Source organism: Ostrea edulis, chromosome 9, assembly GCF_947568905.1.
Source record: "Ostrea edulis chromosome 9, xbOstEdul1.1, whole genome shotgun sequence".
NCBI lineage: Eukaryota > Metazoa > Mollusca > Bivalvia > Ostreida > Ostreidae > Ostrea > Ostrea edulis.
The window spans coordinates 48,081,843-48,106,587 of NC_079172.1; the positions used below are offsets into that span (position 1 = coordinate 48,081,843).

Below are 24,745 nucleotides of genomic sequence, written 5' to 3' on the forward strand. Positions count from 1 at the left end.
TAAGGACAGGTAGAGAAGCCAAATTCACTTGCCCAAACACAATTAAAATTCACTTGCCCCACATTAAATTAAGACATATAACAAAACTTTTTGAAATTGTATATCTTAATTGTTGCATTTTATTCAATCAATTCATTCATATCTTTTCCTGTTTGTTCATCATAATAAATCAACGACCCATTAGTTTCCTCCCATGATTTGAGATATCCCCAGATTTTGTATGTTTTGTCATATTTCACATGCTTTGTCGATACAGATTATCATTATTACAGTCAGGGTCTTTTCTTTTCCATACAGCTGAATGTCACAAACTTGCAATGTCCATGTTTTAATTCATTAACGCATTGTACATTCATCTTGACATTGCATCTAATGTCACATACTTGTCTATGATTCAATTCATTAACACTTTCCACATTCATCTTGACATGTTGCATCTAAGTAGATTCGGCACTTTGCAATCGATTTTAACTTCACTGAACATTTAAGCATTTTAATGATCTGTGTCAATCTCACTAGTAGGGTGTATGTATTTTCATGAAATCACTGGATGAATGCTGACATACTGTTGGTTTATCCATGATTGACGCAGCCAATGCATAATTAATACATCTAATATTATTAACTTATAATTTCATTTTACTTTAAAAAATCATTTGCCCATAGAAAAGTCCATCTTGTAATTTTACCTACCTGACTCTAAACTAATGGTTGCGCAGGGTGTCGGCATTGCTATTTTCCTACCTCTGTGTACACAATTGAAAGTTACAAAACTTTAACATGATTTTAGATGTAGTACCTCCAGCCAGGACGGAGCATCTGATGTTGACCGGTTCAGCTCTGTTATCATTTTCCAGTGCTCACTAGACCACACGGGAATCTCCGAACCTTAAAAAAATAAAATAGCAAACATCTTTAATGGAATATTTCACCGCCGTATGGTGGATGCTCTATAGTAATCACTGTCTGTCAACATTTTCCATGACACATGATAACTTAAGTTTCCGATTAAGTTTCATCAATTTTCTACATAATACTTGGATTGGGCAGAGTAAGACCCCTTTCAATTTTCAGATCTATCAACTTTATCTTTACAGAATTATAGGGCATTAGAATTTTCTTAATATTAATAATAGCACTTTTTATAGCACCAAAAAAAAGAGATTACTTCAAATTAAAAATTCTCATAGAATTCATAGGTAATGCTCGGATTCCTATAGTAAATACTGTCTGTCTGTCCATCTGTCAGAGCTTTCTATGGCAGCAATAACTTGACGTTTGCATACATGTAAAAGGTCAAGGGTAATAAAAAATGACATGCAACACACTGCCTTATCATGGTATACCCAAATACCAAATATCAAAGGCCTATGTCAAAAGAAAAAAGTTATGGTCCCGACAAAAAAAAAAATGCCCAAATAATTCTATTAATTGACCTTTACAAAAAAGGTCAAAGATAATTAAAAATTGTAAGCAACACACTGTTTTATCATGGTATATACAACACATACCAAATATCAAAGGTCTACGTCAAATGTTGTTGTCGGTTCCTTTTTATCTACGTGCAGATTGTCCACACTAGTGGGCCCCCTTCCAGGTATCTGGTTAGCTGCATGCATGGCAGATCTCACCTCAGATCTCCATTTTTTCCGATCATGAGGGTCGGCAGTAGAGAGCTTCCATTCTCTTAGATCTTTCTTTGTCAGCACTCTCCATGATATCATTGGCCAGCCAACTCTACACCTACCAGGAACTTGTACATTGAGAGCGCACTTGACTGCACTGCTGGATCTGACAATGTGGCCGTACCAGTGGAGTCTCCCTTCCCTTAAGATGAGGTCGAGGTCATTGAGAGCTAGCCGCCCCAGCAATTCAATTGAACCTACAGTGGCCATATCTTCTGGCTTGACCATGGGTCTTGTATGACAGGTGGTGTGATATCAGGACCGGTAGCAGTTCCTTCAACTTTTTCAAGCAGTCTTCTCACGAATAGTGGTTGCAAGGTCACAGCCACCAGCTGCAGAAAGCATGTCTCCTGGGCAGCAGAAGGAACCTACAACCTCCAACTTGTCCAGACCAACTTGGACATCACTCTGGGGCCTGCCATCAAGAGGGTGAGCCGTTCCCCTGCATCTTGAGCATCTAAAGTCTGAGTCCACAAACAGGCGCATGAGCCCACTGCAATTCTTGTGCACCCAGTGCTTGCAGCCATTGCAGAAAATACTATTGCTGTCTACACCTGTACAACAGACAGCACATGGGAAGCTGCCTGAGTCCTGGAGTAGGTCAAGACCCATACCGCAGATCATGATCTTGGTTTTGCCCACATTCATTCTCAGTCCTTTCCTTTCCATAGCTTCTTTCCAAGTCAGGAGCCTCTTGACACATTCATCCAATGAGTCAGCAATGATTGATTGATTGTATCTTGATTAACGTCTCACTCGAGAATTTTTCACTCATATGGAGATGTCACCAAGACCGGTGAAGGGCTTCAAATTTAGGCCTATGCTCGGCGTTTACGGCCATTGAGCAGTGAGGGTTCTTTAGCGTGCCACACCTACTGTGACACGGGTCATCCGTTTTTAAGGTCATCTCCGAGGACTCATGACATTCACACCTGAGGCCGAGCGTTTGGCAATGGAACTGTCACTACCTGTTTTAACGACTTAGTAATGATAGCCAGGTCATCTGCATATAGATCCTCCCAGGGAACACCAGTGTGAAATTCGCCTCGAGCACAATGATGAAAAGCAGAGAGCTGAGTACTGACCCCTGATGGACTCCAACTTCACAGCAAACTCCTCACTGTAGCCGTCACCAACACAAACACAGCTACGAGCATTGGCATACACCCCCTGCACCAGATGCACAATCCACTCTTCCACACCAAGATTTCACAGTGTCCACCGGATCACTTTCCGAGGAACACAGTCAAATGCCTTTTTGGGGTCCACAAACGCCATATAGAGCTGTTTGTTTACTGTAAGGTATTTTTCTTGCAGCTGCCAAACAACAAATATTGCGCCATTTATACCTCTGCCAGGGACAAAGCCAAACTGGGAGTCATCGATTGTCACCCAACTGTCTAATGAGGCTGTTCACAATCCTCTCCTCATTTCTCAAAGACAAAGTTATGGCCCAGACAAACTTTGTATTCATAGAAACGGAAGAAGCAGAAGAAGAAGAATATGTCCCCCTTCTGAAAAGGTACTAGAACATGGAGAAGACTTTTCAAACAATTTAAGTTCATGATTTCGAATACACAGATCATAATTTAAGTATAAGGGATAAAACTAGAGAAATGATAAATATATCATTCAAGTGACAAGGACCCATACCATAAAGTACACCATATAATACAATCACTCAAGACATGCACATTTTTTTGAAGAAAGGCTTTGCCTCAGTGGCAGCATCTAAAACATAGCCAGCTGCGTGTTGGTTTTTTTTTGTAATTTGTGAATCCTACAAATCTTGGCGGTTGATGTGCTATCCCTGATAGAAAATGTTAAATTTATGGTGTATCTCAGGAACTGTACCTTCACAGAAGTCAGAACTGATATGGATGAAGTAAATGCACCCATTAGTCGGTCTGTCTGTGGAATTGACTAACATGACAATAGCAAGCTAAACATACCTGAACCTTTCAGGACAGCACAGATTATCTGGATATCAGAAAAAGTCAGAAGGGGAAGTTTCTCTGCCACGTAATCTGTCTTGATGCGAATGCTGTCCAGCATCCTACCAATATCACCTACAAACAATACACATCTAGCCATGAAAATATCTCATCATAAAAATATTCATTTCCTTCAGAGTCTTTTTCACATGGTTAGTATCATAATGTTAATATATTTCTTACAATATTGCACTGGTTAATAGTATTAAATAGACTGTTACTTTTAATTCCTACAATTATAATATCCTGAGTTATTTATCGCAGAAGAACAGGTCCTCAATAAATGGATGTTTTTGGGTTTTTTTATTCTCGGTAAGTCATTGTATATTCTATTATTGTTCAGACATTAAACTGAGTTCTTACCAGTGTTGCCCCCTAGTTCTGACAGACGGACCACCAGGCCCTCTGGTAGCCTGGGAAGGTCAGAGCTTCCAGGCTGTATCTGAGCTCCTGCCTTTGGTATCGTAAAACCTGATAGAAAATATCTAAACATTTAATGAAGAAACACCAACATTGGAGACTAATTTTGGGTAAAGCTTACTAGATGTGTTAACTTTTAAAATACAATGCCCAGATAGCCAAGTAAAAAAAAGTGTACTGTACACCATTTCAATTCCATGGATCACACTTAAAAAGTAACTTAAACAGATGAGATGGGACAGTACAATATATGCCCTGGCCATATTACAACGGGGCATAAAAGTAAAGTAATGATGATAACATAGAAATTGTTTCACAGATGTATACATGATAATTCTTCACCAAACAATGTCACAATAAGAAACAGACCAAGACATTGAGCCAGTTTGGTGAAGACTTCCACCATGTCAGGTATGGTAAGCTGAGATGATGTTGTCTGTTTCTGTAGATACAGGGTCCGTAGTGGTGATTTCCCTCCAATCACTGACACCAGGGAGAGGAGCCCCATCTTACCTAAAATCACAAAAATACCAAAGTCAGACACCATTATACCTAACATGTACATATATATACAGTAAAAGCCAAATTGCTGAATCACAGGGACTTCTGTTATCTACAGTAAAACACAGTTCTACTGAGTCACAGGGACTTCTGTTATCTACAGTAAAACACAGTTCTACTGAATCACATAGACTTCTGTTATCTACAGTAAAACATAGTTCTACTGAATCACACACACTTCTGTTATATACAGTAAAACACAGTTCTACTAAATCACAGTGACTTCTGTTATATACAGTGAAACACAGTTCTACTGAATCACAAAGACTTCTGTTATCTAGAATAAAATGCTTGGCTGAATAACAGTGATTTCTGTTTTCCCTGTATTCAAACATCTTAGATGTTTACAGTGAAACACAGATATACAGAATCACAAGGACTTCTATTATCTACAGTAAAACACAGATTGAATGAAACACAAAGAAGACAATTGTCACTGTATTTAGACACTAGATATCTACAGTAATAAAGCATGGATCTACTGAATTACAAGGATTTCTGCACATTTCCCTCTGTTTCTTCAGAATTTTAACTCATATTTTCAAAAGCATGATTTAGTTATACTAAACATAAAAGAATAGTTTGATTTGTTATACCCCTAAATGTGAAGGTCCTATAAACATATAAAATGTACCCAATTAGTTAATTAGTACTGAAAAGAAGACTAGCTCGTAAATCTAGAGAGACCTTACCCACATCATTGTGACTGATATTCAGGCTGTTGAGTTGTGTTTTGTGTTTCTTGTGTGTAAATAAACTGGCTATCTGCTTTGCTCCTTCATCTCCAAACTGGAAACGGAAACCATAATGAGTTCATATGGCAACTAAGAAAAGTACCTCCTTGGGCTGTACTAGAGTTACAGCATATTGCATAACTGTCACAATACTAGGACAAGAGGCCCATGGGCCACATCGCTCACCTGAGTCACCTTGGTCCATATCAGAAGACTTTCTATATATATTTGTATGTAAAACCTTAGTCCTTATTATGGCCCCAACCTACCCCTGGAGGCCATAGTTTTTGCAAACTTGAATATACACTATGTCAGAAAGCTTTCATAAAAATGTGAACTTCTTTGGCCCAATGGTTCTTGAGAAGAAGATTTTAAAAGATTTTTCCTATATATTTGTATGTAAAACTTTGATCCCCTATTGTGGCCCCATCTGACCCTGGGGGGCAGGATTTTAATAATTTAGAATCTGCACTATATCAGGAAGCTTTCATATAAATCTCAGCTTTTCTGGCTTGGTGGTTCTTGAGAAGATTTTTCCTATATATTTGTATGTAAAACTTTGATCCCCTATTGTGGCCCCATCCGACCCCCGGGGACCAGGATTTTAACAATTTAGAATCTGCACTACCTAATAAAGCTTATCTATAATTTTCATCCTTTCTGGCCCAGTGGTTCTTTAGAAGATTTTTTAAAGACCCTACCCTATTTTTACCTTTTCTTGATTATCTCCCCTTGGAAGGTGGCCTGGCCCTTTATTTTAACAATTTAGAATTCCCTTTACCTAAGGATGCTTTGTGCCAACTTTGGTTGAAATTGGCCCAGTGGTTTTTGAGAAGTCAAAAATGTGAAAAGTTTACAGACAGACGGACGACGGACAAAATGTGATCAGAAAAGCTCACATGAACCTTCAGTTCAGGTGAGCTAAAAAGAGTAATAATTTTTCAATTAAAATTTGTACGGATTGTCATTTAAAATCATCTAAGTTTTGACTTGTTAAACGACATGTATATAAGTATCAATCAGCACATAATAGGAATGCAAATTCCATTGCTTTAACAATGGATTAACAGTTACAAATGTACTATAACTCTAAATTGTGCTAAACCAGTACATGCTTGTGACTATAACACAATTCCAATAGTCTTACTGTATTATCAGAGACATCTAGGACCGCCAGTGGGTGTGTCTTGTTGGCTGATATTGCCTCTACCAGGCCCACCACCCCTGGATCCTCTAACCGATTTCCTGATAATTTCAACATCTGTAGTTTTAGTCCTTGCTGGATGACCGTACACAGTGGCTTGATGTCGTTAGCAGACAAGGCACAACTTCCCAGACTCAGTGTCGTCAACTTACTTCCTTTTGCTCCATCTGAGTTATTTTTGAAAACCATGTTTGTTACCAGTTTATGATAAAGCAGTCAAACAATAAACGAAAAAAGAAAAAACAAGGGCATATGTTAACTTACAAAGCAAAACTGTTCCTTACAGTTGTGTACAACATTTAATTACTTTAATCATATACATGTACATGTACCATGATCCCCCCCCCCCCTTTTGAATTTCCAATCTGTTCTCATCTTACGATGGTTTATTTAAAACTGGGAAAATCTAATTTCATTCATACTGGATTACATTTTTCTTGACATTTCAAATCAAAGTACTGACAGTACTGAAACGACATAACTTCTATTCAAATTGAATTACTGTGTGTATATATGTCTAAAGGAAATGGTTATATGGGTATTTTAAAACAAGAGGCCCATGGGCCACATCACTCACCTGAGTCACCTTGGCCCATATCTGAAGACGTTCCATATATATTTGCATGTACAACCTTAGTCCCTATTATGGCCACAACTATACCCCTGGAGGCCATGATTTTTGCAAACTTGAATCTACACTATGTCAGAAAGCTTTCATGTAAATGTCAACTTCTTTAGCCCAATGGTTCTTGAGAAGAAGATTTTTAAAGATTTTCCCTATATTTGTATGTAAAACTTTACCCCCCCCTCCCACTTGTGGCCCCATCCTACCCCCCGGGGGCCATGATTTGAAGAAACTTGAATCTGCACTGTCAGAAAGTTTTCTTGTAAATATCAGCTTTTCTGACTCAGTGGTTATTGAGAAGAAGATTTTAACTATATATTTGTATGTAAAACTTTGATCCCCCTTGTGGCCCCATCCTACCCCCGGGGGCCATGATTTGAACAAACTTGAATCTGCACTATGTCAGAAAGTTTTCATGAAAAAATCAGCTTTTCTGGCTTAGTGGTTCTTGAGAAGAAGATTCTTAAAGATTGTTCCTATATATTTGTATGTAAAACTTTGATCCCCTATTGTGGCCCCATCCAACCCCCGGGGCCCATGATTTGAACAAACTTGAATCTGCATTACGTCAGGAAGCTTTCATGTAAATCTCAGCTTTTCTGGCTTAGTGGTTCTTGAGAAGAGGATTTTTAAAGTTTTTCCCTATATATTTGTATGTAAAACTTTGATCCCCCCTTGTGGCCCCATCCTACCCCCGGGGCCATGATTTGAACAAACTTGAATCTGCAATATATCAGGAAGCTTTCAGGTAAATTTCAGCTTTTCTGGCCTAGTGGTTCTTGAGAAGAAGATTTTTAAATGACCCCACCCTATTTTTGCATTTTTGTGATTATCTACCCTTTGAAAGGGACATGGACCTTCATTTGAACAAACTGAAAAGCCCTTCACCCAAGGATGCTTTTGGCTAAGTTTGGTTGAAATTGGCCCAGTGGTTCTAGAGAAGAAGTCGAAAATGTGAAAAGTTTACAGACGGACGACAGACAAAATGTGATCAGAAAAGCTCACTTGAACCTTTGGTTCAGGTTAACTAAAAAGGACTCAAAACCATCTAATCAGTTTAATTCTTTGTTGAAAAGAAATTATCTAGTAACAATTTGTTTTATTTATTTCATCGGGGGAAAACTTTACAGAGCAAAAGATTGCTATTTTATGCATTCATATATATTATATATATGCATAAAGTTCTGCAAGTGCAGTTGTTATAACATGACCTGGATTGAGATGGGTTTAAACTTAAAAACTAAATACTGTATCCAATGTTATTTTCGTCCTGTGTTATTTTTGCCTTTCTACACTTGCTGACGGTTTCGCCCTGTTCTAAATTCACCTACACACAGTTGTGTTAAAAAGATATAATGGAAAGAACAGTTTCGCCCAGTCTTAAATTTGCCCACTGACAACAAGGGTAAAAGGGACGAAAATAAAACTGGGGCAAATATTTCCCTTTATATTTTATGTTGATTAGTAAAAGTTCACCAACAAATATATTCCTGAGTGAAATCTACATTAGTTTCTTTAATTGCTAACCAAAGTCTATCATTCAGATATCAACAATTTATTTTTCAATATCTTAAGATTAAAAATGACAGATGAGCCATGTGGTCATCTACTATCATGCTCAAACCATTATCATGTGAAAATTTGCTTTCTGTTCTGGTAATTGCAATCATATCTTTGTCATATTTCAAGAAACTCTCTCTCTCTCTTTCTTTCTCTATCTCTCTCTCTCTCTTGCTTACCTAGTAGTTTCTCTAAGATACCCGTGTTAGCAATTTTCTGTCCATCCAAGATGAGAGTTGTCAATGTTCTCTCCATAAACAGTTTAGATAGAGTGTGAAGGTCTGTTATTTTTGACTTTCTCACATTGAGATACTCCAGACAAGGGAAGTCACTCTCCATTAATTCCTGCGGCAAACTTTCAATTCCTCTACACACCCCTAATCTTAATTTCCTCAGTGTGGACAGAGTTTCTTCCCCTGAAAACAACATTAAGACCTAACAACACCCTTCTTAAAATTGATGACAGCATGAGTGAAAACATTGCCATTCCTTTGTAACAGTTGCTTCATTTTATAATCAGGTATATATAAGAAATGTTTTTCAGTTTTTGAAAGTGTATTGTGATGATATACCTTGAGCCTCTTATATCATGCTCTATTCAATATGTGTGAAGAGGCTCAATTTACATATCATCTTGTATACTTTGAAAAACTGAAATTTGCATTAATGTTCTATCATATTTACATGTGACTTGTTATATGCAATGTTATATCATTATGCTAACTGCACTTTGTTTTGTAATGCAACATTTAAAAAACAAAAAACATCGCTTTTTGATGGTGTGACATCACAATCAATAATGTTCAAAATACATTGTACCATGCTTTGATTGTGATACATGTATATGCCCTACTTGTTGTTTTTTTTAAAAATCTTTGCGCATAAATGAAAGTTAAAAGAGAAAATAGCCTTCGGTTTCAATGTGCTAAATAATATTAAGGATAAAACAGAGTAAATATAAATATATAGGTATATACCCGACTGAAAAAGTTCAGTTATCGATGATTATTTTTTTCTAAACAAAATACAATATAAACTATCAAGCAGTAAGTGACAACACGAGCTCTTTAGACTAAAACAAAGGATACCAGTGTCTGCATTCACTACCAGTCCTGTATCATTTTGTAGTACATAAAATTTTAAAAAATTGAAATAGATTAATAATTATACCTTTTGTTAATTTAGATAGGAAGTGCACAACTTTTCCTGTCAGCTCATTGTTGCTACTGATGTCAATTTCAGTCAGTGGAATTTGTCTTCCCTCAAATAATCCCTGCAGCGCTTTAAGGAATCCATCTGTCAAGTGACTGTCAATCAAACTCAGAACCTCCAAAGAGGGTGGGGCATTTTTTGGTGGGGGAACTATATCTACAATGTGCACTACATCATCAATATCTGGCAACCATTTCATCAATAATCCATGGGACAAAAGGCCCACCTGTGTCACACTAATAGTCACAAGCTTCTTAATTTTCATGTTCTTCAATTTTCATACTAATAATGTTTGTATTTATCACTGTACAGGAAGAGTACTCATACAATACTAAAAAGAATGAATGAATGGAGGAAAGAGAATGTAAGGTAGGGTTTGTTAACCAAAGATCATTATTACATCCCTGATCCTTCCAAATGATGATCAAATCTGCCTAGTTTGTTTCTGGGGAAATTCAGCTGCTGTGCTTAAGATTGCCAATATATCAATGCCAAAAAGAAGCCATGGCAACACTCTTTGAATTGGCCAATTCTTTTGATAATATCTAAATATCAACTCAGCAATTATAATCTATTTCACAATATTTTCAATGTCTATAAATCCTCATACTGGATTTCATGCTTAGATACAAAGAGGTTTGCTTTTCATAAAAAGTATTCAAATCATAAATATCAATTATATTACTTTTTTACAAAGGACAGTCAAACCTCATTATCTTGAAATAGATGGGGGTCAAGAAAAAACTTCAAGATATCCAAGGGTTTGAGATATGGAGGTTGGAATACATGAAGAAAAGATAACTCATTTGGGACTTCTAAATCGCTCCAACATATCCATGGTATTCAAGATATCTACATTTGAAGTACATGTACCAAAGTTCAACTATATAAACACAAAAGAATGAATCTTATTGGGGGGAGGGGGTCTATAAACAAAGGAAATATGGGGTAATCTAGCTATGCCAATCATACAATTAAGGTATTCCACCCCTAATGATATCGGCAATTTTCGTGTAACCTCGTGTAACTTCGTATTTCGGGGAACCCCCGTCAGATGCCCGTATGATAAGGATAAGGAAAAAAATGGCGGCCTCCATGCAAGGTCGTGACAGTAAGGGTAGATTTACAAAATCGCTGCCACCCTCAAGGAAAAAGAAAAGGCCGAGGATAATAATTGATCATAATTATTCAGTAGGACACGTATGTAACGGCACGGAGTGTGGAGATGCTGTAGAAATCCCGCAAAACGCAAGTAGGGACAGTTGGAAAAAAGGTCGGCGGATCATCGAACTAGACTCTCTGTTGTCCGAATTGAAATATTGTAAAAAGTGTTTCTTAGGCCCAGTCCCGTTAACATATGACACAATAGTTGGAGAACTGAAGAAAGGTCTTGGCGGATATTTGTATGTGGTGTGTTCCAATGTTGATTGTCGACATGTGAACAAGGTGGCATACGGGAAAACATACCGTGTGAAAAAATACGGAATGCCTTGTTTTTCTGTGAATACAAAGCTAGGTACAGGTAAGTGGTTCTCATACATATAATATGATAGAGTTTCTTAAATATAGTATATTAAGTCAAAAGCACGAATTATGTTGGCCTACATAATATTCATTTTGTTTATGCTATATTAATAAACATGTAAATGACTTTTACAGCTATGATAGACAGCATAGGCGGCCCTGACAAAGTCAACAATATGTTGTCGACTCTTAATATACCCCCTATTAGTGGTAAAAATCTGAAAAGTATGGAGAGGCGTGCTGGTGAAGTTGTTGAGGAAGTGGCCAGAAAATCTACGCAGAATGCAGCAATTGAAGCATTCAGGATGGAAATGCAGTAAGCATAATATTTTGTGTTCCTTATTAAACAATAAACTGATTTCTTGCAAAAATTTCACAATTTTATGTTTATTGTTTTTTTTCGTGTGTATATTTTGAAAGTTTTTACGCAGAGATGCTGCCAAAGAGGAGTCGGAAAAAGCATTAGCAACTATGGGCCCAGTAGTGGAAGACCTTGGTGTTTGCCCACTTCCTGATGCGTCTCCATCAATCAGGTTCATAGAAATACATAAAACCATATCAAATTATTTATTTATTTTCTTTGATTTGTTTACTGTTTTATTTTTATAATGATTGAAACATAACGTTAAATTACAGACAAGTATTTTCTACTGTGTGCGATGAAGTGACTAAAGATCATGCTGCAGACCAAAACAAAGGTTACTCAACAGGTGCTGATGATGATGAATGGGAAGATTTGCCTAATGAAGGGTGATTTTTTTTTAATGCTGAACATGTTTAACTAGTATGTAATGTTAGAAAGTGCCATAAAATTTACTGTAATCAAAGCTTTTTTTAATTTGTTTCAAATTATCTTCGCAGCAATTTTCCACCACTAAAGCACCCTTCTTATCTGCATAAAATGAAGAGCTTGACAAGGAGGAAGGCATCCAAATTGTCTAATAGCACAAAAAGAGCATTGCAGTTTCCATGCAAAGCAAGATCAGGCATGACCGTTGCTGTGGATACGGCATGGCAGAAACGAGGCTTTGATAGTCTTACTTGTGAGTATAGCGACTTATATGATCTGAAACACAACTATAAATTTATACTGCTTAAATATATGTGTTAGCATAATTTCTTTAATTATTTTATCAGCTCATACATTCTTCATGAGTAGATCTGAATATGGTAAGAAAGTTGTTAAGTCTGTTGTAAATCATAGAACCTGTGGGGTTTGTAAATGGTGGCAAAGAAATAGACCAGGACTACCTGTAAGAAAACATAGGTGCGTGCGCAACCATGTAGGTAGCGCCAAACTCATGGAGAGCACTGGTGGATTGATTGGTGTCAAAGAACTCGCAGCCCAGGGAACACCTATAGAGTGTATAGAAGGGGATGGTGACAACACTCTTATAGCTCGTATTAAGAAAGACCTCAACATCTCTTTAAAGAAGAAGTTTGATAAGAACCATATTCTGAAAAATATTGGGAAAAGTTTATATACACTGCATGCAGAAAAAGGTATAAAACTCAGTAAGACTGTAATTTTACATATACAGAAGTGCCTCAAATATATCTTTGCCAAAAATGCTGGAGATAAGGAGAAATTACAAGAAAACTTGAAAGCCCTTATTCCTCATCAGTTTGGAGACCACTCATTATGTAAAGGTAGATTTTGTGGCTTCAAACGTAATCAGAGTGAAACCTATGTTCACAGAAGTCTTCCATATAAGGCTGCCTTGAAAGATAATGTGCTTCGTTCAAGACTAGAGAGTCTGTTCCAGCCAATTATTGCTAATGCTGAGCAATTTGCAGACCTTGGCTCAAGCCAGCAGTGTGAACATGCCAATAGAGAAGTGACTCTTAGGGCACCTAAATCTCTTCATTATGGTAATTCGGAATCGCTAGATTTCAGAGTACATGCCACTGCAGCTTTTATAAATGAAGGACGACATTACATCTCACAGGTTCATTCAGTTGTTTATTGTGTGTTAGTTTCTGAGTTGTCTTATGTTTGGGTTTGTTTACAGTTTGTTTATTTCGATTACAATGTTTTTTAATATAATTTTTGTTGATTTTATACTTTTAAATAGGTAAGTTTTACTTATTATCCTTTTTTTCTGTTATTATATAATGAATAAATATCAATAATTATGTGCAATATTTCAGCCCAAAAAAGTTTATTTCTAGTTTTTTAATGTCTAAGTTACATTCAATAGGTGAACACAACTGCTGGGCTATCTCCTGGTACACATACTGAGCAGTATGCCACAAAGATGGCAAAGAAGAGGAAGGCCATGCAAGAGAAGTCACAGCTGCCATCCACAAAGCGTAGGCGTATGATTCTAAAGCAAGAACGAGCTGTTGTTCAGAGCGCATCTGAAGTACTCGAAGGAATATCATACCAATCAGGTAAGTTCCCTAATACTGAATCTACTTTATTACCAGTAATATGATTTCAATATATTGAAAGATTTATTTATTTCCAATACCTTTATTTCCAATATTGTGAAAAGGTATCGGACATGATGCTGATACGAACATTGAAAGTTTACCAGAGGCTGTACCACGGGGCATTTTAAAACCCATTCATATGAGTGAGGGAAATACTGCATCCTTTGTAACATTTGACTTAGAAACTACTGACCTCAGTAAGATACATGTATGTTATAATTTCTGTATTACCTGTACAAACATATGCTACATTGTATTTCTATTTTTCAATAATTATTTGATTTTCTTTTTAATTAGTTCGTGGACGAGTTGTACCCCACATTACACAAATGGCGGCCCATGAACTACACTCTGGAGCATCCTTTTCTGTGTATGTGATTCCTAGTTTGCCTATATCTAGCTCTTCACAACAAGTCACTGGCATAGCTATGAATGGGTCCAACTGTATGACAGTCAATGGTAGACCTGTGGAGGCTTTAGATATACATGGAGCATTTGATGGTTTCATCAAATGGATAAAATCATTTCCAAATGCAGTATTGATTTCTCATAATGGCAGACGTTTTGACTTTCCTGTACTCCTGAAAACTGTTATGGATATTGGTAAAACTGGCGAGTTCTTTGACAATGTATGTGGGTTTATAGACTCGCTTGCAGTATTTAGGAAAATATATCCAGGTAGAAAAACATACAAACAAGAAGATTTAGTGAATTCACTTTTGAACACAAGTTATGATGCTCATAATGCAATTGGTGACGTCAGAGCTTTAGGAAAATTGATTGAGCATGTGGCGCTTTCAACACAAGAGCTTCTGCAGTACAGTTTCCCCCCACGTGCTGTCCAAAGTGCCTTTCTATTCAGGGAGGAAAAATCAAAAAATCTGCCTACCCTGAATCCTCTAATTAGCCATGGAGTTATGAAGATGTGTACTGCAGAAAATGTTGCTGGTTCTGGCCTACAGCTTACCCATCTTAGAAAAATTTTTCAGCGTGATGGAGAAGATGGACTTAGAAGTACATTTATTGCGCCAAATTCCGAAGGACAACCACGAGTGACAAATGTAAAAAGAACCCTTGAAAGTGTTGTACCTAAATTGGTAGATTATTTTGTAAAGAATTAATTCTTTTCAATTATTATTACATGTGCTAGAATATACATGTATTTGCATTTACATGTATATCTGTCAACATATTTGATACGTTTTTTAATTTCTTTTACCTCAGTGGCTCCTATACATATATTTGTACATAGATAAATGTTTTCCTAAGGTATATATTGATATGTACCTAATTCTGTGTTGATATTACAAGGATATGCTGATCTAATATTTGAAAATATGTAATGTTCAAAATGTACATAGTTGTCCTCGTAACCATGGTAACATACATTTAATAAGATGTGAGAAATGGGAATTTTTTTCTTTCTTGTTAACACTTCTGCATTTATCTGTGAATAATGTAATTGTTTTCAGAAGTTGTTTTTGTCCAAGAGAGCATTGAAAACTTTAAAACGATGAAAGTTGTGAAAATTCGACTTTTGAAATCATGTCATCGAGCTTTTAAATTCCTTGTTATTAAAAATATGAACGGTAAAAATATTTTAAACTTTGCTTTTTTAATTTTATACTCTTTGAAGATTTTTGCTGTAAAAGAATTATCATGGTGCCAAAATAAATATGATGCCAAAATTCATGTTTCCTTTGGCACGTGTGTGTCAATCTCATAATAATTGTCAAGTAAGATCTTATGTTTTAACCTGGTTAAATAATATTAAAGGTGATAGAAGAAAAATGTTGTTATTATTGTAATAATTGACAACAATGATGTTTTCCTGAATTATTTATTTTTGATGATCATTGAAGACAAAAAAACTAATTGAGTTGGTTTTGATCATATCATGATATTTGGTGTTGAATTGGGGGTGGGTTACTTAAAATGTGCATAACTAAAGAAATAAACCGTAAAAATTGTTGAAAATTTGGGAATAAATGGCCAAAATGATACTCTTCAAGAAAATATTAGGCTTGGTTAATTTCTCAATATTGTCCATTAGGGGTGGAATACCTTAAACCAATGCTTTCACTTTTTACATACATTCTGTACATGTACCCTCATAATGCAAACAACCGACCTGTTGTCATTTATTTCTTAAATAATGAATGAAGCTTTACATTGATGTCTCTCATTGACTGAAATGTTAGTGTTAAAAGTAATGTTTATCACAGTGATATATAATGGCTGACAGTCACACTTGACAGCAGTGCAGAGTGTAAGTATATGTTGTAGCACATTGGCAACGGGGCATTCTACTACCAATAACCATATCATAGTATTCAAAGGTTTCATTAAAAGATATATTATTTATTAGTTTTCTTTTAAGAAATTTTTGAACAATGTACATGTATCTTCATGAAATTTTGATTCACTCAGAAAATTAGCTGGATGAAATTACATGTAGCTAAATTGCTATGCTACTGTTGGTACATGTGACCAATGATAGCATATTGTCTTCAGTAAACAGTTTGGGGTATATGTATATTGATCTGTTTGGTAATTAAAGTGGAAGGAAACTAGAGTATGACCAAACCAACTATTTTGAATACCTCTCTCTTCCAAGGATTGGCTTTGGGGAACAACTTGGTAAACACGAGTACACTAACCAATGCAGGAATACAAAAGTAACATTATGTAAAATAATTTATTTATATAGGGTCTAATTTTATGCATTTTGGGGAAATTAAGTCTGCTTCAAGGGGTTTGGAATTCATAGGACATAGGAACTAAGTTTCTTGTAGTATGGGTTTTATGGGGTTTGAGTTTCTTGGAGTATGGATTTTATGGGGTCTGGGTTTCTTAGAGTATGGGCTTTGTGGTGTTTGAGTTTCGGAGTTTGGAAAATGGGGTTTAGATTTTTTGTGGTCTAGATTTCATGGGGTCTGATTTTCTTTGAGCCTAGATTTTACAGGGTCGGATTTCGTAATTAACCTGGAACATCAATCAATGTTTGGTGACAAGATATAAATTTACTGTGGGGAAGTTAATGTAATGTGAAAAGGTTACACCAGATTAACATACAGTCAGAATATGAGAAAGTGAAATCGCTCAAATTAAGAAGTATAGCTGATAACAGGTGAGCTAAATATGACTTTGGACAGTAGTACAAGACTCTACAGATTAACTTACCTGATGTGTCTAGACCCACAATGTCATCAAAATCATCGCTGCCTTCCTCCCCACTGTCTTCGTCATTATCATCAACATCGACAGATTCATTCTGACTTTCATTTTTTGTCTCATCTTTTCCAAACATTTTTTTACTGACTTCCTCTGTGTCCAACAAGCACCTCTTCTTTTTCTTTTGTTTCTTTGGTACATTTTGTTTGCCTCCACCTGATAATTTATCACAGTTACTTCACATGTACATCACAGTTACACTGTGTTCTATGAATCATTTTAAATTCTTTATTCATATACTATATTGTAAATGTCTCTGTATTACACTCAATGAAAGAACCATGGGTAACAACATTTACCTGTACAGTAATTATAATTACTCAACTTGCTCTAAATCATTATTAACTTTTTCAATGTATTTGCCCTTACATGATATAGAATTATGATTCATACATGCCAACTTTCCCGATTTGTGCGGGATTCTCCCGATTTGAAGCAGTTGAAAAGGCAAATCCCGATATCCCGATCAGAATTGCAAAAATATCCCGAAATCCCGATTTTCTAAAAATATCTCCCATTTTATGACAACAAACCCCCATTTCCAACCGGAATTTGAAATCCCGCGTCATTTCTGAACTGGCCAATCAGAAATCGGGACAATAGTCAGCCATTGCTGTTTACCTGTGGCGCATGGTATCGGGGTGGTGTAATTTACCTGGTCTGCCTGTGTCGGGGTGCTTATTGGACAGTGCGAAGTATGTTTTGATAGTAATTAATTGGGAAGACGGATTTCAAATTGAAATATCCTTTACACAAACGTGAATGACAACGATGATAGTGTCACCACCAAACAATCGGACATTTCCGATTTTTGCCTCTCGCTGACAGCATCCAAAATATGCAATAAGGTACACCGTCAAATATATTTTTTTCCAACTATAATAATATAGGTTATCCAAATCTATCTGTCTATAGCGATGTATTATATAGTGTAGTATTCAATAGACTTTGTGATGCGTAATTCGCACAAGTCTGTACTGAATTTTATATTAGCAAGTAGCCTTAATTTACAAGTAAAAACGTATATTTTGATGTGTTTTTTTCCTGGTAATTATTTCAGATGTCATGGGTGCAAAGGTTTTGTTCGCAGACTTCATAGCAGGGCAGATCACTCCTTTTCTGGTTGCAATGCAGATTGTTCCACCACTCTGCAAGCCCATGTTTACAGACAAGCAAGATCGCCTTTGTACCTAAATGCATGTGCTTTAATTCAAATTTTGATATATAGACCAGCCAATGTTTATATGGTGTTAAAGGATGCAACTTTAAGTATTATTTGATAATATGTATGTGACTTGTTGTTGGAGAGGATTTTTTGCTGAATAGATGATTTTAATAAAATATTTATGTACATGTATATCTTTCAAAGTGTTTTTTTTTTATAGTTTTGTTAAAGTTGATGGTCAAACACACTTGATGTTGTGTTAATATATGATACATGTACAATGATTAGATTGATATTTTATTTGAAAAGACAAATATTTATTTTCATGGTAAAATGTCGTGAATTTTGAGCTTTGAAAAAAGGTCGTTGAGTGCAAAATCCCCCACGGGGATTTTTAAAAGTTGGCATGTATGATGATTGCATGTATATTTTATGACTTTTATAGTCTACATTGTTCATACAGTAAAATCACAAAGTCTGTTCTTAAAAGAGAATTATACCGGGTATAGATTGTTTTCAATTGATTTCAAAGTACCAAATTATGATTATAATCTACCAATTATAAAGTCTCCCACATGAAGTACTGGCAGTATAAACATACATGCCAACTTTTAAAAATCCCCATGGGGAATTTTGTGCGTGACGACTTTTTTTCAAAGCTCAAAATTCACGACATTTTACCATGAAAATAAATATTTGTCTTTTCAAATAAAATATCAATCTAATCATTGTACATGTATCATATATTAACACAACATCAAGTGTGTTTGACCATTAACTTTAACAAAACTATAAAAAAAAAAAACACACTTTGAAAGATATACATAAATATTTTATTAAAATCATCTATTCAGCAAAAAATCCTCTCCAACAATAAATCACATACATATTATCAAATAATACTTAAAGTTGCATCCTTTTACACCATATAAACATTGGCTGGTCTATATATCAAAATTTAAATTAAAACACGTGCATTTAGGTACAACTACAAAGGCGATCTTGCTTGTCTGTAAACATGGGCTTGCAAAGTCTGGTGGAACAATCTGCATTGCAACCAGAAAAGGAGTGATCTGCCCTGCTATGAAGTTTGCGAACGAAACCTTTGCACCCATGACATCTGAAATAATTACCAGGAAAAAAACCCACATCAAAATATACGTTTTTACTTGTAAATTAAGGCTACTTGCTATTAAATATAAAATCCAGTACAGACTTGTGCAAATTACGCATCACAAAGTCTATTGAATAACTCAGGTTTATCTCGAAACCGGCGTATTACACCACCCCGATACCATGCGACACAGGTAAACAGTAATGGCTGACTATTGTCCCGATTTCTGATTGGCCAGTTCAGAAATGATGCGGGATTTCAAATTCCGGTTGGAAATTGGGGTTTGTTGTCGTAAAATGGAAGATATTTTTAGAAAATCGGGATTTCGGGGTATTTTTGCAATCCCGATCGGGATAGCAGGATTTGCCTTTTCAGTTGCTTCAAATCAGGAGAATCCCGCACAAATCGGGAAAGTTGGCATGTATGTATAAAAGTGGGCTTTTTCTGAGTACTACTATTTTCCTCCCTTGCATAAATCTACACCAATTTAAACTTCTTTTACACAAGAGGCCCATGGGCCACATCACTCACCTGAGTCACCTTGGCCCATTTATGAAGACTTTCCATATATATTTGCATGCAATACCTTAGTCCCTATTGTGGCCCCAACCTACCCCTGGAGGCCATGATTTTTACAAACTTAAATGTGCACCATGTCAGAAAGCTTTCATGTAAATGTCAACTTCTTTGGCCCAATGGTTCTTGAGAAGAAGATTTTTAAAGATTTTCCTTATATATATCTATGTAAAACTTTGATCCCCTATTGTGGCCCCAACCTACCCCCAGAGGTCATGATTTGAACAAACTTGAATCTGCACTATGTCAGGGAGCTTTCATGTAAATCTCAGCTCTTCTGCCTCAGTGGTTCTTGAGAAGAAGATTTTTAAAGATTTTCCCTATATATTCTATGTAAAACTGAGATCCCCTATTGTGGCCCCAACCTACCTGGGGCCATGATTTGAACAAACTTGAATCTGCACTATGTCAGGAAGCTTTCATGTAAATGCCAGCTCCTCTTGCCCAGTGGTTCTTAAGAAGGAAGATTTTTAAATGATCCTACCCTAATTTTGCATTTTTGTGATTATCTCCCCTTTGAAAAGGGCATGGCTCTTCATTTGAACAAACCTGAAAGCTCTTCACCTAAGGATGCTTTGTGTCAAGTTTTGTTGAAATTGACCCCGTGGTTCTGGAGAAGAAGATGAAAATGTGAAAAGTTTACAACGCCGACAACAACAACAGACACCAGGCAAATTTTAATCAGAAAAGCTCACTTGAGCCTTTGGCTCAGTTGAGATAAAAATCTAGATCACAAAGACCTAGATTTTGAATTCTTTTTTAAAATATCCCCCTCTTTCCTTCAGTAAAACCTTTAATGATCCTAGTTTGTAGGTCCCAACATCCTCTCATCATTTTTTATGATCCCATGTTTCTATCAGTCCTGGTTCAAAAATTATTTAAGTTTTTATAATCAAGGTCAAAGGGCAAGGTCACTGGAGATACTAGTTTTGTAGGTCACATTCTTTTATCACATCTAAAGATTTCATGTCTTTATCAGTCCTGGTTCAAGAGTAATACAACTTTCTATGATCAAAGTCAAAGGTCATGGTCACTGGAGACAGTAGTTTGTAGGTCACAACATTTTTTAATCATTTCTGAACATTCCATATCTGTATCCGTCCTGATTCTAAAGTTATACCATAAAAACTGGGCACCACCAGATAATTGAAATATTGTTAAGCGTGGCGGAAAACATCTATCAATCAATCTAAAGTTATACCAGATTTATGTTCAAGGTCAGAAGTCAAGGTCACTGGACTCACTTGACCTCGATATAAGTATGTAGATCTTATCCTTTTTCATTTCTGAAGGTCCCATGTCTTTATCAATTCCAGTTCTAAAGTTATATGAGTTTTATGTTCAAGGTCAAGGTCACTGGAGTCACTTCACCTTGATCATAATTTGTAGATCCCATTTCTGAAGACCCCATGTCTCCATCAGACTTGGTTCTTAAGTAATATTAATTTTATGTTTCAAGGTCAGAGTTCAAGGTCACTGGAGTAATTTAACCTGGATCTTAGTTTGTAGTTCCTGTCATCCTCTTACCATTTCAGAAGATCCCATGTCGCTATTAGTCCCAGTTTTAAAGTTATACCAGTTTTTATGGTCATGGTCAGAGGTCAAGGTCACTGGAGTCACTTGACCTTGATACTAATTTGTAGGCCATGTCATTCTCTTCTCATTTCCAAAGACCCCAGGACTCTATCATATTTGTCAAGTTATTATGTTGAATTTTGGAATTAATTTTCCCCCATAGAAATCTATGTTTAACACGACCCCCATTTGCCACCCCCCCCCCCCCCCAAAATGTACCATAATCCCCTTCAATCTGAAAACAAAAACAGTTTTGCACATCTAGATACACTGACTTATCATATCCTTGAAAATCTAATATTTTCGTAAACAGGTTACAGATAACGGTGTAAGACAGTTTTAGGCCCGAGAAAGAAGTGGAAGAAGCAGAAGAATTATAAGAACCAAGCAAAACAATTAAGTCTCCAAACAAAGTTTGGGATACTTAACAAGAGTACCGCCAATGGTAAATAATACGCCCATAAAATGCAAATAAAGGGTGTTTTACACCATTAATTGTAGAACTTGGCTTCAGGTAGCGCCAGCAAACATCAGGGTGTGACATACTTTCTTTGCATCATAAAAACAGACAAATCATGTATTCTCTATGTAATATTTTTTCTTGGCATAAAGTGTATGCGTACCAATTTTGATGGCCATAGCCCCAACGGTTTGGTCTGTATCCTGCTACTACAACCTTGACCTTTGACCTTGAGAAACAATAGGCATCCTACACTTGGCATAAGGTGTATGAGTACCAGGTTTGACGATCCTAGCCCCAACAGTTCAGTCTGTGTACTGCCTACAAAGTTTTCCTTCTAAGTGATACTGCGACCTTGACCTTTGACCTTGAAAAATAATAGGCATCTTACTCTCAACATGGTGATAAAATGTATCAAGTTGTAATATCCTGGATCTTACCATTCGGTTTGCATCCTGCCTACACAGTTTTCCTACTAAGTGATACTACAACCTTGACCTTTGACCTTCAAAAACAAAAGGCTTCCTTCACTTGGCACGAGGAGTATGTGTACCAAGTTTGACAGTCCTAGCCCCAAAAGTGCTGTCTGTATTCTGCCTACAAGGTTTACCTATTACATGTAACTGATACTACGACCTAGACCTTTGACCTTGAAAAATAAGAAGCATATTCCTCTCATCATGGTGGTCAAATGTACCAAGTTGCAATATGAAAGGTGAAGATACACAGTGATCAATCTCATAAATCCCATAAGCAATACAAAATAGATAGTTGGGCAAACACGGACCCCTGTACACACCAGAGGTGGATCAGGTGCGTAGTATGAGTAAGCATCCCCTATCTTAGATCTTACGGTTTGGTCACATTAAAATGTACAAAAAATTATCTATATTCTTTGTGAAATAGATGATAATCAAACCTTAATCACAGAAGTTAAACAAAATCCGAGTCTTTGATAAACTAAACATATGATTAAAGCAATAATGATGAACAGTCCGAATTTTTTTATAATCTATCACCAAGTATAATCAGAAGCAGAGAATCGATAATAAATGGTTCACTGTTATTTTGATTTTAGAGTGGCTAACATTCACTTATAGTCAGTAAAGAGGTTACCAGTGCTATTTGTTCTAAATCACAAAGATTATCTAACTACAATTGTTCATTTTCTCACATTCTATAACTTTGTCAGTGGCAGAATGTGAGAAAGTTGCATTGCTCAAAACATTAACCAGAAAACAATTTCTAAATTTCAAAGTATAATTAGATGGGTGAATTGTTGCTGATTCAAAGATTCTAAGACTGATTGTACCAGCACACATTGTTTCTACTCGACTTTTATTCACAATACCTTTAGCCCCAGTAGAGGTGTCCTTAATCTTGGCACCATCAACAGTCAGTACTTGAAGATTTGGATTGTTAGCAGCAACAGCAACAAAATGCAACAAGTGTGGGAGTGATTCAAACTGTAAAGAGGATGAAAATGACAGGTTTTTTTTTTTATCATGATATTTAACATGGAATCAGCAAGTTATCCTTAAGAGGGAGGAGGATCCATTTGTATGGATTTTATGTATAATTTTTTTTAAAATCCTAACAAATTCTTATCTAGTAATGATTCAATGACTTCCCATGAAATAAATGATCCATGAAAGAATAATCTTATTTTTGCAGTTGCAGTTTGAATTTTCCTTGATAATTTTCACTTCATACCACAATGTGTGAAATTAAAACAGCTGTGTCAGTGAATATAATCTTAGCCATAACATTCACATCTATAATATAGAATGTCATAAAAATGTGAATATGACATACATGTATTGACATGAAAACAGAGCCAGGAGTGAAAATAAATCTGTTTACAGTGTGTTAAATATGTTAAATTCTAAGTCCTATAACTCTGTAATGACAAAACTGATAAATCGGGGCCTAATTCGATCATCAACTATAGTAACTAGAGTTGAAACCAAAATATGATTGAGCTGCCTTGGTCGAAACCAGAGTGTCACTGCACATGTCTGGTCTACCACACAGCAACCTATGCTTACAGAATGGTTGAGCTTTAGTCACCAGACATGCGTACTGAAAGTCCAGAAGCAATCTAGGCATGCACAATAAAGTTTCAGAAGTGAACTAGACAACTACTATGGTTGATGATCGAACTAGGCCCCAAAAATCAAAAGGGGTTTTCCAGCCTCTTCCTAATTTGAGCATTACCTCTAAATTTTGTGAAAATCTTCTCAAATAATCTCAAGTTATTGTATGCCATAGAACGTGTTTTTATATTATCAATATATTACATGTACAAAATTCTATGGCTTATACATGCAACTCCATAATGACAAAGCCGATAAATCTGAAAATCAAAAGAGTCCTTCCTCTGCCTAATTCAAGTATTATGTATAAAACTAATGAAAATCTTCCCAAGGAAACTTAAAGACCATGAGTGTGTCATGTACCTCTAGTCCATTAACATTGAGTGCTGTTAAGGAGGTGTTTTCCCTCACTCCCTCCAGGAGAAGGCTGGTTCCCACTTTGTTAATTTCACAACCAGCCAAAGCCAGAGATGTCACACTACATGTCTCCCTCTACAAAGAAATTATCCAAAGATTTACATGTAAAATAAACACAAACGATGATCACATTACCGAATTAATTGTTTTATA

At 36.1% G+C, this 24,745-nt stretch overlaps 2 protein-coding genes across 11 annotated transcripts in view; one reads left to right on the forward strand and one right to left on the reverse strand.

The window, feature by feature from the left end:
- The window catches only part of LOC125659591 (uncharacterized), a 48,872-nt gene that overhangs the window by 14,542 nt on the left and 9,585 nt on the right, over positions 1–24,745 (reverse strand). For 3 of the 4 annotated variants that reach the window (XM_056149443.1, XM_056149442.1, XM_056149444.1), the window contains exons 7-17: positions 24,539–24,667; positions 23,431–23,545; positions 17,139–17,345; positions 9,954–10,151; positions 8,963–9,199; positions 6,542–6,765; positions 5,348–5,449; positions 4,469–4,607; positions 4,043–4,150; positions 3,638–3,754; positions 800–888 (exon numbers count right to left, since the gene is read on the reverse strand). In XM_056149443.1, coding sequence (XP_056005418.1) covers positions 800–888; positions 3,638–3,754; positions 4,043–4,150; positions 4,469–4,607; positions 5,348–5,449; positions 6,542–6,765; positions 8,963–9,199; positions 9,954–10,151; positions 17,139–17,345; positions 23,431–23,545; positions 24,539–24,667 — 1,665 coding nt within the window. The remainder of the gene's footprint in view (positions 1–799; positions 889–3,637; positions 3,755–4,042; positions 4,151–4,468; positions 4,608–5,347; positions 5,450–6,541; positions 6,766–8,962; positions 9,200–9,953; positions 10,152–17,138; positions 17,346–23,430; positions 23,546–24,538; positions 24,668–24,745) is intronic. The other variant, XM_056149445.1, reaches the window with a different exon arrangement.
- LOC125669999 (uncharacterized) lies at positions 10,974–15,746 on the forward strand. 7 transcript variants are annotated; one of them, XM_056149452.1, is made up of 8 exons: positions 10,974–11,511; positions 11,655–11,835; positions 11,951–12,052; positions 12,156–12,269; positions 12,381–12,562; positions 13,721–13,913; positions 14,018–14,152; positions 14,253–15,746. In XM_056149452.1, the coding sequence occupies exons 1-6, from the start codon at positions 11,058–11,060 to the stop codon at positions 13,759–13,761; spliced, it is 1,074 nt and encodes a 357-aa protein (XP_056005427.1). In that variant the 5' UTR covers positions 10,974–11,057; the 3' UTR covers positions 13,762–13,913; positions 14,018–14,152; positions 14,253–15,746. The 7 variants fall into 7 exon arrangements, with proteins under 7 accessions (XP_056005427.1, XP_056005422.1, XP_056005421.1 ...); XM_056149450.1 differs by having other exon boundaries at positions 10,975–11,517; positions 14,018–14,163; XM_056149449.1 differs by having other exon boundaries at positions 10,975–11,517.